The sequence below is a fragment of the Nerophis ophidion genome, linkage group LG15 (genome assembly GCF_033978795.1).
Source record: "Nerophis ophidion isolate RoL-2023_Sa linkage group LG15, RoL_Noph_v1.0, whole genome shotgun sequence".
NCBI lineage: Eukaryota > Metazoa > Chordata > Actinopteri > Syngnathiformes > Syngnathidae > Nerophis > Nerophis ophidion.
This window is the reverse complement of record NC_084625.1, coordinates 257653-270215: the sequence shown is the minus strand read 5'-3', so window position 1 is coordinate 270215 and position 12563 is coordinate 257653. Positions and strand designations below refer to the sequence as shown.

Genomic DNA, 12563 nt, shown 5'->3' with positions numbered 1-12563 from the left:
ACATGTAATATATACATGATGTAAGTATATATGTAGTATCTAGTAACATTCATAATAACATGTAATATATACATGATGTAAGTATATATGTCATGTAGTAACATTCATAATAACATGTAATATATACATGATGTAAGTATATATGTCATGTAGTAACATTCATAATAACATGTAATATATACATGATGTAAGTATATATAACATGTAGTAACATTCATAATAACATGTAATATTTACATATTTTCATCATTCAGCGGCATATTAATTTCACAAAATGTTGTCGAGTTCCCTTCCACAAGAAGAAGAAGACTACTAACCATGGCAGACTTGATGAGAGACAACAAAGACTACTTTAGGACGAATGATGCTCCACAAACTTCTATTTTTGAACCTGAATATAAGGAGGGTGATCTACAAGTTTTAGAAACTGTAGCATCATGTAGCAGTATTGCTAAGTCCTAAACAAAATATACAAACATAATAAAATCACCTACTGTATAATGTCTGCTCTCACTGGGATAAAGACTGAGTGTTTATATCTTCCCCTTTACATCAACATGTCATGCTGATCCTGAGGAAGTTGTATCAAAAAAGTGTGAGGTGAGTGGCATGATTTTTAATCTACAATTACCTTTCACCAACTCAGAGGTGATGCAGTAGCTCAATATGTCATTATAGCTCTCTAAAAGTAGTTCCTCTGTGTTAGCACTTATAACAATAAGATCACTAATACTTGTTGATATTCAGGTCACCACATGTATTGTTGGTGCTTATTTGGCAACTTTATGGCAAAAGATTGTGCTCCCATTATTTGCATAGTTAGCCACCTCTTACTTGCTGTATTTTAGGATTTGGAATGCATCAAAAAGTAAAACCTGTGTGTTCTTGTCTTAAATATTGATTGTGAATGAGAGGCAACACTCCAAAAAGTGAGCACACAATTAGTTTGACTTGTACAAGGAATGTTTAATTCCAACCTGTCAGGTCGCACTCGTCACAGAAACTTCCGGAGGATACCGCAGAAGTTGAAATAACAGCTGTGAGATTCCTAAATGAACACAAGTGTACAAGTTATCTGCAACTTTTGGTCTAGTGAGTGTGTTCTTAGAGCAGACGTGTGTGGCTGTGCCACTGCATGTTGGGACGAATGAATGAAAGCACTTCCTATTTGTGTTTAGAGCAGATGAGTGAGGCTGTGCGACTATATGTTGTGAGGTATGAATGAAAGCACTTGCTGTGGTCCTGCAGAGGAGGGAGCGCAGACGTGTGAGGCTGTGCGACTATATGTTGTGAGGTATGAATGAAAGCACTTGCTGTGGTCCTGCAGAGGAGGGAGCGCAGATGTGTGAGGCTGTGCGACTATATGTTGTGAGGTATGAATGAAAGCACTTGCTGTGGTCCTGCAGAGGAGGGAGCGCAGATGTGTGTGGTTGTGCGACTATATGTTGTGACGTATGAATGAAAGCACTTCCTATGTGTGTTTAGAGCAGATGTGTGTAGCTGTGCGACTATATGTTGTGAGGTATGAATGAAAGCACTTGCTGTGGTCCTGCAGAGGAGGGAGTGCAGACATGTGAGGCTGTGCGACTATATGTTGTGACGTATGAATGAAAGCACTTGCTGTGGTCCTGCAGAGGAGGTAGCGCAGACATGTGAGGCTGTGCGACTATATGTTGTGAGGTATGAATGAAAGCACTTGCTGTGGTCCTGCAGAGGAGGGAGTGCAGATGTGTGTGGCTGTGCGACTATATGTTGTCACGTATGAATGAAAGCACTTCCTATGTGTGTTTAGAGCAGATGTGTGTAGCTGTGCGACTATATGTTGTGAGGTATGAATGAAAGCACTTGCTGTGGTCCTGCAGAGGAGGGAGCGCAGATGTGTGTGGCTGTGCGACTATATGTTGTGACGTATGAATGAAAGCACTTCCTATGTGTGTTTAGAGCAGACGTGTGTGGCTGTGCGACTATATGTTGTGAGGTATGAATGAAAGCACTTGCTGTGGTCCTGCAGAGGAGGGAGCGCAGACATGTGAGGTTGTGCGACTATATGTTGTGACGTATGAATGAAAGCACTTGCTGTGGTCCTGCAGAGGAGGGAGCGCAGACCTGTGTGGCTGTGCGACTATATGTTGTGAGGTATGAATGAAAGCACTTGCTGTGGTCCTGCAGAGGAGGGAGCGCAGACATGTGTGGCTGTGTGACTATATGTTGTGACGTATGAATGAAAGCACTTGCTGTGGTCCTGCAGAGGAGGGAGCGCAGATGTGTGTGGCTGTGCGACTATATGTTGTGACGTATGAATGAAAGCACTTCCTATGTGTGTTTAGAGCAGACGTGTGTGGCTGTGCGACTATATGTTGTGAGGTATGAATGAAAGCACTTGCTGTGGTCCTGCAGAGGAGGGAGCGCAGACATGTGAGGTTGTGCGACTATATGTTGTGACGTATGAATGAAAGCACTTGCTGTGGTCCTGCAGAGGAGGGAGCGCAGACATGTGTGGCTGTGCGACTATATGTTGTGAGGTATGAATGAAAGCACTTGCTGTGGTCCTGCAGAGGAGGGAGCGCAGACATGTGAGGTTGTGCGACTATATGTTGTGACGTATGAATGAAAGCACTTGCTGTGGTCCTGCAGAGGAGGGAGCGCAGACATGTGAGGTTGTGCGACTATATGTTGTGACGTATGAATGAAAGCACTTGCTGTGGTCCTGCAGAGGAGGGAGCGCAGACATGTGTGGCTGTGCGACTATATGTTGTGACGTATGAATGAAAGCACTTGCTGTGGTCCTGCAGAGGAGGGAGCGCAGACATGTGAGGTTGTGCGACTATATGTTGTGACGTATGAATGAAAGCACTTGCTGTGGTCCTGCAGAGGAGGGAGAGCAGACATGTGTGGCTGTGCGACTATATGTTGTGACGTATGAATGAAAGCACTTGCTGTGGTCCTGCAGAGGAGGGAGCGCAGACATGTGAGGTTGTGCGACTATATGTTGTGACGTATGAATGAAAGCACTTGCTGTGGTCCTGCAGAGGAGGTAGCGCAGACATGTGAGGCTGTGCGACTATATGTTGTGAGGTATGAATGAAAGCACTTGCTGTGGTCCTGCAGAAGAGGGAGCGCAGACATGTGAGGTTGTGCGACTATATGTTGTGACGTATGAATGAAAGCACTTGCTGTGGTCCTGTAGAGGTGGTAGCGCAGACATGTGAGGCTGTGCGACTATATTTTGTGATGTATGAATGAAAGCACTTGCTGTGGTCCTGCAGAGGAAGGAGCGCAGATGTGTGAGGCTGTGCGACTATATTTTGTGATGTATGAATGAAAGCACTTGCTGTGGTCCTGCAGAGGAGGGAGTGCAGATGTGTGAGGTTGTGCGACTATATTTTGTGATGTATGAATGAAAGCACTTGCTGTGGTCCCGCAGAGGAGGGAGCACAGATGTGTGAGGCTGTGCGACTATATGTTGTGACGTATGAATGAAAGCACTTGCTGTGGTCCTGCAGAGGAGGGAGTGCAGACATGTGAGGTTGTGCGACTATATGTTGTGAGGTATGAATGAAAGCACTTGCTGTGGTCCTGCAGAGGAGGGAGCGCAGACGTGAGGTTGTGCGACTATATGTTGTGACGTATGAATGAAAGCACTTGCTGTGGTCCTGCAGAGGAGGGAGCGCAGATGTGTGTGGCTGTGCGACTATATGTTGTGACGTATGAATGAAAGCACTTCCTATGTGTGTTTAGAGCAGACGTGTGTGGCTGTGCGACTATATGTTGTGAGGTATGAATGAAAGCACTTGCTGTGGTCCTGCAGAGGAGGGAGCGCAGACATGTGAGGTTGTGCGACTATATGTTGTGACGTATGAATGAAAGCACTTGCTGTGGTCCTGCAGAGGAGGGAGCGCAGACATGTGTGGCTGTGCGACTATATGTTGTGAGGTATGAATGAAAGCACTTGCTGTGGTCCTGCAGAGGAGGGAGCGCAGACATGTGTGGCTGTGCGACTATATGTTGTGACGTATGAATGAAAGCACTTGCTGTGGTCCTGCAGAGGAGGGAGCGCAGACATGTGAGGTTGTGCGACTATATGTTGTGACGTATGAATGAAAGCACTTGCTGTGGTCCTGCAGAGGAGGGAGCGCAGACATGTGTGGCTGTGCGACTATATGTTGTGACGTATGAATGAAAGCACTTGCTGTGGTCCTGCAGAGGAGGGAGCGCAGATGTGTGAGGCTGTGCGACTATATGTTGTGACGTATGAATGAAAGCACTTCCTATGTGTGTTTAGAGCAGATGTGTGTAGCTGTGCGACTATATGTTGTGAGGTATGAATGAAAGCACTTTCTGTGGTCCCGCAGAGGAGGGAGCACAGATGTGTGAGGCTGTGCGACTATATGTTGTGATGTATGAATGAAAGCACTTGCTGTGGTCCCGCAGAGGAGGGAGCACAGATGTGTGAGGCTGTGCGACTATATGTTGTGATGTATGAATGAAAGCACTTGCTGTGGTCCCGCAGAGGAGGGAGCACAGATGTGTGAGGCTGTGCGACTATATGTTGTGAGGTATGAATGAAAGCACTTAATGTGGTCCCGCAGAGGAGGGAGCACAGATGTGTGAGGCTGTGCGACTATATGTTGTGATGTATGAATGAAAGCACTTGCTGTGGTTCTGCAGAGGAGGGAGCACAGATGTGTGAGGCTGTGCGACTATATGTTGTGATGTATGAATGAAAGCACTTGCTGTGGTCCCGCAGAGGAGGGAGCACAGATGTGTGAGGCTGTGCGACTATATGTTGTGAGGTATGAATGAAAGCACTTGCTGTGGTCCTGCAGAGGAAGGAGCACAGATGTGTGAGGCTGTGCGACTATATGTTGTGACGTATGAATGAAAGCACTTGCTGTGGTCCTGCAGAGGAAGGAGTGGTCCTGCCGCAGGAAGAGGGCCGGCGCTACCTCAACAGAGTCTTCCATGTGAGTGCCAGCCGGATGTTCCAGCTGCTCTTCAGCGACTCTCCCTTCATCCGCAGCTTCATGAGCGTGCGCAAGATAACCGGTAAGTCCACCTGTGCCGCCACCAAAGTCTAGCGGCTCAAGCAGCATCCTTGTGTCGCCGGCAGAGCCCACCTTCACAGAGTGGCAGAAGAACCCGGCGGGGAACTCTGAGAGGATCCTGAACTACACCATCACCATCAGCAACCCTCTGATTGGCAAGTTCTCCACGGCGACGGAGAAGCAGGTGTGTTGGTGTCAGCCGGCAGGTGTTGCTGCTCCTACTGACTCCACTGCTCCCTCAGACGCTCTACAAGGACTCGCAGGATGGTCACTATTACCTGGTGGACTGTGAGGTGTACACGCACGACGTGCCCTACAGCGAGTACTTCTACACCCACAACCGATACTACATCCGACGCCACTCCAAGCACAAGTGTCGCCTGACGTAATGCCGCCGCCGCCTCCTGCTGTGTGTGTGTGTGTGGCGCTGCTGTGTTGATGGAGACTTTGTGTGTGTCAGGGTCTTCACCGACGTCAAGTACAAGAAGCACCCCTGGAGTCTCATCAAGTCTTTCATCACCAAGAACTCCTGGAACGGGATTGAAGATTACTTTCGAGAACTGGGTGAGCAAAGTTGACGTCGACCAATAATCTCCATTTTGATTTTGGCTTCTCGCCGTCATCAAAATATTACGATGTTGAAGGTTTGAGTGGAAAAAGTTCAGGTGGAGAAGTTTGGTTGCCTTCAGGGTGACAACAAGAAGCAGGTGACATTCACGGTGTATAATACATCCTCACATGCTGACCAACATCTCACCCACCCAGCCCTCTCATGACCTCACCTCTTAGTCTTAGTCTTAGTCTTAGTCTTAGTCTTAGCATTAAACAACTGATAAATGGGTTGTACTTGTATAGCACTTATTTACTACCTTCAAGGTACTCAAAGCACTTTGACACTACTTCCACATTCACACACTGATGGAGGGAGCTGCCATGCAAGACGCTAACCAGCACCCATCAGGAGCAAGGGTGAAGTGTCTTGCTCAAGGACACAACGGAGGTGATGAGGTTGGTACTAGGTGGGGATTGAACCTGGGATCCTCAGGTTGCGCACGGCCACTCTTCCACTGCGCCACGCCGTCCCTCCATCATTGTGCCGCTTTGGGCTGGAAGAATCCTTCAAAAGGTTTCTTCAGAGTTCCTCTTCAGGTAATGAAAAAGGGCAGAAGAGTGCAAGATGTTATGAAAAAGTACAAAAGTAGCTCACACTCCATTTCAAAGGAGGAGAGTGGAAGAATGCAAGAGTGTCACTCCATTAAAAGTTTGATATACTTTTGACATTCATTATCTCCCGATCAAGTAATCTTTTATTATTTGGAATTTCCGTTTGAACAAACAAAGCAGGAAGTCAGTCAAAGATACTTTGTCAGCAAATGGACTTCTGCCTTTATTTTCTACACATAGGAGCTCAAATATGTGAAGATTCAGTCATTGTTAGGTGCTAGTTTGATTCCATGGAGGCAAGAATCCAAGTTGAAGCATGTTAGTAACCCAGCAACAATATGTGAAGATTCAGTCATTGTTAGGTGCTAGTTTGATTCCATGGAGGCAAGAATCCAAGTTGAAGCATGTTAGTAACCCAGCAACAATATGTGAAGATTCAGTCATTGTTAGGTGCTAGTTTGATTCCATGGAGGCAAGAATCCAAGTTGAAGCATGTTAGTAACCCAGCAACAATATGTGAAGATTCAGTCATTGTTAGGTGCTAGTTTGATTCCATGGAGGCAAGAATCCAAGTTGAAGCATGTTACTAACCCAGCAACAATATGTGAAGATTCAGTCATTGTTAGGTGCTAGTTTGATTCCATGGGGGCAAGAATCCAAGTTGAAGCATGTTACTAACCCAGCAACAATATGTGAAGATTCAGTCATTGTTAGGTGCTAGTTTGATTCCATGGAGGCAAGAATCCAAGTTGAAGCATGTTAGTAACCCAGCAACAATATGTGAAGATTCAGTCATTGTTAGGTGCTAGTTTGATTCCATGGGGGCAAGAATCCAAGTTGAAGCATGTTAGTAACCCAGCAACAATATGTGAAGATTCAGTCATTGTTAGGTGCTAGTTTGATTCCATGGAGGCAAGAATCCAAGTTGAAGCATGTTAGTAACCCAGCAACAATATGTGAAGATTCAGTCATTGTTAGGTGCTAGTTTGATTCCATGGAGGCAAGAATCCAAGTTGAAGCATGTTAGTAACCCAGCAACAATATGTGAAGATTCAGTCATTGTTAGGTGCTAGTTTGATTCCATGGAGGCAAGAATCCAAGTTGAAGCATGTTAGTAACCCAGCAACAATATGTGAAGATTCAGTCATTGTTAGGTGCTAGTTTGATTCCATGGGGGCAAGAATCCAAGTTGAAGCATGTTAGTAACCCAGCAACAATATGTGAAGATTCAGTCATTGTTAGGTGCTAGTTTGATTCCATGGAGGCAAGAATCCAAGTTGAAGCATGTTAGTAACCCAGCAACAATATGTGAAGATTCAGTCATTGTTAGGTGCTAGTTTGATTCCATGGAGGCAAGAATCCAAGTTGAAGCATGTTACTAACCCAGCAACAATATGTGAAGATTCAGTCATTGTTAGGTGCTAGTTTGATTCCATGGAGGCAAGAATCCAAGTTGAAGCATGTTACTAACCCAGCAACAATATGTGAAGATTCAGTCATTGTTAGGTGCTAGTTTGATTCCATGGAGGCAAGAATCCAAGTTGAAGCATGTTAGTAACCCAGCAACAATATGTGAAGATTCAGTCATTGTTAGGTGCTAGTTTGATTCCATGGAGGCAAGAATCCAAGTTGAAGCATGTTACTAACCCAGCAACAATATGTGAAGATTCAGTCATTGTTAGGTGCTAGTTTGATTCCATGGAGGCAAGAATCCAAGTTGAAGCATGTTACTAACCCAGCAACAATATGTGAAGATTCAGTCATTGTTAGGTGCTAGTTTGATTCCATGGAGGCAAGAATCCAAGTTGAAGCATGTTACTAACCCAGCAACAATATGTGAAGATTCAGTCATTGTTAGGTGCTAGTTTGATTCCATGGAGGCAAGAATCCAAGTTGAAGCATGTTAGTAACCCAGCAACAATATGTGAAGATTCAGTCATTGTTAGGTGCTAGTTTGATTCCATGGGGGCAAGAATCCAAGTTGAAGCATGTTAGTAACCCAGCAACAATATGTGAAGATTCAGTCATTGTTAGGTGCTAGTTTGATTCCATGGAGGCAAGAATCCAAGTTGAAGCATGTTAGTAACCCAGCAACAATATGTGAAGATTCAGTCATTGTTAGGTGCTAGTTTGATTCCATGGAGGCAAGAATCCAAGTTGAAGCATGTTAGTAACCCAGCAACAATATGTGAAGATTCAGTCATTGTTAGGTGCTAGTTTGATTCCATGGAGGCAAGAATCCAAGTTGAAGCATGTTACTAACCCAGCAACAATATGTGAAGATTCAGTCATTGTTAGGTGCTAGTTTGATTCCATGGGGGCAAGAATCCAAGTTGAAGCATGTTAGTAACCCAGCAACAATATGTGAAGATTCAGTCATTGTTAGGTGCTAGTTGATTCCATGGAGGCAAGAATCCAAGTTGAAGCATGTTACTAACCCAGCAACAATATGTGAAGATTCAGTCATTGTTAGGTGCTAGTTTGATTCCATGGAGGCAAGAATCCAAGTTGAAGCATGTTACTAACCCAGCAACAATATGTGAAGATTCAGTCATTGTTAGGTGCTAGTTTGATTCCATGGAGGCAAGAATCCAAGTTGAAGCATGTTACTAACCCAGCAACAATATGTGAAGATTCAGTCATTGTTAGGTGCTAGTTTGATTCCATGGAGGCAAGAATCCAAGTTGAAGCATGTTACTAACCCAGCAACAATATGTGAAGATTCAGTCATTGTTAGGTGCTAGTTTGATTCCATGGAGGCAAGAATCCAAGTTGAAGCATGTTACTAACCCAGCAACAATATGTGAAGATTCAGTCATTGTTAGGTGCTAGTTTGATTCCATGGAGGCAAGAATCCAAGTTGAAGCATGTTAGTAACCCAGCAACAATATGTGAAGATTCAGTCATTGTTAGGTGCTAGTTTGATTCCATGGAGGCAAGAATCCAAGTTGAAGCATGTTAGTAACCCAGCAACAATATGTGAAGATTCAGTCATTGTTAGGTGCTAGTTTGATTCCATGGGGGCAAGAATCCAAGTTGAAGCATGTTAGTAACCCAGCAACAATATGTGAAGATTCAGTCATTGTTAGGTGCTAGTTTGATTCCATGGAGGCAAGAATCCAAGTTGAAGCATGTTAGTAACCCAGCAACAATATGTGAAGATTCAGTCATTGTTAGGTGCTAGTTTGATTCCATGGAGGCAAGAATCCAAGTTGAAGCATGTTAGTAACCCAGCAACAATATGTGAAGATTCAGTCATTGTTAGGTGCTAGTTTGATTCCATGGAGGCAAGAATCCAAGTTGAAGCATGTTACTAACCCAGCAACAATATGTGAAGATTCAGTCATTGTTAGGTGCTAGTTTGATTCCATGGGGGCAAGAATCCAAGTTGAAGCATGTTAGTAACCCAGCAACAATATGTGAAGATTCAGTCATTGTTAGGTGCTAGTTTGATTCCATGGAGGCAAGAATCCAAGTTGAAGCATGTTACTAACCCAGCAACAATATGTGAAGATTCAGTCATTGTTAGGTGCTAGTTTGATTCCATGGAGGCAAGAATCCAAGTTGAAGCATGTTACTAACCCAGCAACAATATGTGAAGATTCAGTCATTGTTAGGTGCTAGTTTGATTCCATGGAGGCAAGAATCCAAGTTGAAGCATGTTACTAACCCAGCAACAATATGTGAAGATTCAGTCATTGTTAGGTGCTAGTTTGATTCCATGGAGGCAAGAATCCAAGTTGAAGCATGTTACTAACCCAGCAACAATATGTGAAGATTCAGTCATTGTTAGGTGCTAGTTTGATTCCATGGAGGCAAGAATCCAAGTTGAAGCATGTTAGTAACCCAGCAACAATATGTGAAGATTCAGTCATTGTTAGGTGCTAGTTTGATTCCATGGGGGCAAGAATCCAAGTTGAAGCATGTTACTAACCCAGCAACAATATGTGAAGATTCAGTCATTGTTAGGTGCTAGTTTGATTCCATGGAGGCAAGAATCCAAGTTGAAGCATGTTAGTAACCCAGCAACAATATGTGAAGATTCAGTCATTGTTAGGTGCTAGTTTGATTCCATGGAGGCAAGAATCCAAGTTGAAGCATGTTAGTAACCCAGCAACAATATGTGAAGATTCAGTCATTGTTAGGTGCTAGTTTGATTCCATGGGGGCAAGAATCCAAGTTGAAGCATGTTAGTAACCCAGCAACAATATGTGAAGATTCAGTCATTGTTAGGTGCTAGTTTGATTCCATGGAGGCAAGAATCCAAGTTGAAGCATGTTAGTAACCCAGCAACAATATGTGAAGATTCAGTCATTGTTAGGTGCTAGTTTGATTCCATGGAGGCAAGAATCCAAGTTGAAGCATGTTACTAACCCAGCAACAATATGTGAAGATTCAGTCATTGTTAGGTGCTAGTTTGATTCCATGGAGGCAAGAATCCAAGTTGAAGCATGTTAGTAACCCAGCAACAATATGTGAAGATTCAGTCATTGTTAGGTGCTAGTTTGATTCCATGGGGGCAAGAATCCAAGTTGAAGCATGTTACTAACCCAGCAACAATATGTGAAGATTCAGTCATTGTTAGGTGCTAGTTTGATTCCATGGAGGCAAGAATCCAAGTTGAAGCATGTTAGTAACCCAGCAACAATATGTGAAGATTCAGTCATTGTTAGGTGCTAGTTTGATTCCATGGGGCAAGAATCCAAGTTGAAGCATGTTAGTAACCCAGCAACAATATGTGAAGATTCAGTCATTGTTAGGTGCTAGTTTGATTCCATGGAGGCAAGAATCCAAGTTGAAGCATGTTAGTAACCCAGCAACAATATGTGAAGATTCAGTCATTGTTAGGTGCTAGTTTGATTCCATGGAGGCAAGAATCCAAGTTGAAGCATGTTAGTAACCCAGCAACAATATGTGAAGATTCAGTCATTGTTAGGTGCTAGTTTGATTCCATGGAGGCAAGAATCCAAGTTGAAGCATGTTAGTAACCCAGCAACAATATGTGAAGATTCAGTCATTGTTAGGTGCTAGTTTGATTCCATGGAGGCAAGAATCCAAGTTGAAGCATGTTAGTAACCCAGCAACAATATGTGAAGATTCAGTCATTGTTAGGTGCTAGTTTGATTCCATGGAGGCAAGAATCCAAGTTGAAGCATGTTAGTAACCCAGCAACAATATGTGAAGATTCAGTCATTGTTAGGTGCTAGTTTGATTCCATGGAGGCAAGAATCCAAGTTGAAGCATGTTAGTAACCCAGCAACAATATGTGAAGATTCAGTCATTGTTAGGTGCTAGTTTGATTCCATGGAGGCAAGAATCCAAGTTGAAGCATGTTACTAACCCAGCAACAATATGTGAAGATTCAGTCATTGTTAGGTGCTAGTTTGATTCCATGGAGGCAAGAATCCAAGTTGAAGCATGTTACTAACCCAGCAACAATATGTGAAGATTCAGTCATTGTTAGGTGCTAGTTTGATTCCATGGAGGCAAGAATCCAAGTTGAAGCATGTTACTAACCCAGCAACAATATGTGAAGATTCAGTCATTGTTAGGTGCTAGTTTGATTCCATGGAGGCAAGAATCCAAGTTGAAGCATGTTAGTAACCCAGCAACAATATGTGAAGATTCAGTCATTGTTAGGTGCTAGTTTGATTCATGGAGGCAAGAATCCAAGTTGAAGCATGTTACTAACCCAGCAACAATATGTGAAGATTCAGTCATTGTTAGGTGCTAGTTTGATTCCATGGAGGCAAGAATCCAAGTTGAAGCATGTTACTAACCCAGCAACAATATGTGAAGATTCAGTCATTGTTAGGTGCTAGTTTGATTCCATGGAGGCAAGAATCCAAGTTGAAGCATGTTACTAACCCAGCAACAATATGTGAAGATTCAGTCATTGTAGGTGCTAGTTTGATTCCATGGGGGCAAGAATCCAAGTTGAAGCATGTTAGTAACCCAGCAACAATATGTGAAGATTCAGTCATTGTTAGGTGCTAGTTTGATTCCATGGAGGCAAGAATCCAAGTTGAAGCATGTTAGTAACCCAGCAACAATATGTGAAGATTCAGTCATTGTTAGGTGCTAGTTTGATTCCATGGAGGCAAGAATCCAAGTTGAAGCATGTTAGTAACCCAGCAACAATATGTGAAGATTCAGTCATTGTTAGGTGCTAGTTTGATTCCATGGAGGCAAGAATCCAAGTTGAAGCATGTTAGTAACCCAGCAACAATATGTGAAGATTCAGTCATTGTTAGGTGCTAGTTTGATTCCATGGGGGCAAGAATCCAAGTTGAAGCATGTTAGTAACCAGCAACAATATGTGAAGATTCAGTCATTGTTAGGTGCTAGTTTGAT

The 12563-nt window shown here is 43.5% G+C and overlaps 1 protein-coding gene across 3 annotated transcripts in view; it reads left to right on the top strand.

Moving 5' to 3' along the window:
• gramd1c (GRAM domain containing 1c) overlaps positions 1 to 5649 on the top strand; it is a 61471-nt gene extending 55822 nt beyond the window's left edge. For all 3 annotated transcript variants that reach the window (XM_061921156.1, XM_061921157.1, XM_061921155.1), the window contains 4 exons: positions 4906 to 5046; positions 5111 to 5229; positions 5288 to 5430; positions 5506 to 5649. In XM_061921156.1, the coding sequence (XP_061777140.1) occupies positions 4906 to 5046; positions 5111 to 5229; positions 5288 to 5430; positions 5506 to 5623 (521 nt within the window). In that variant the 3' untranslated portion in view covers positions 5624 to 5649. The remainder of the gene's footprint in view (positions 1 to 4905; positions 5047 to 5110; positions 5230 to 5287; positions 5431 to 5505) is intronic.
• Positions 5650 to 12563: the final 6914 nt, after the last annotated feature.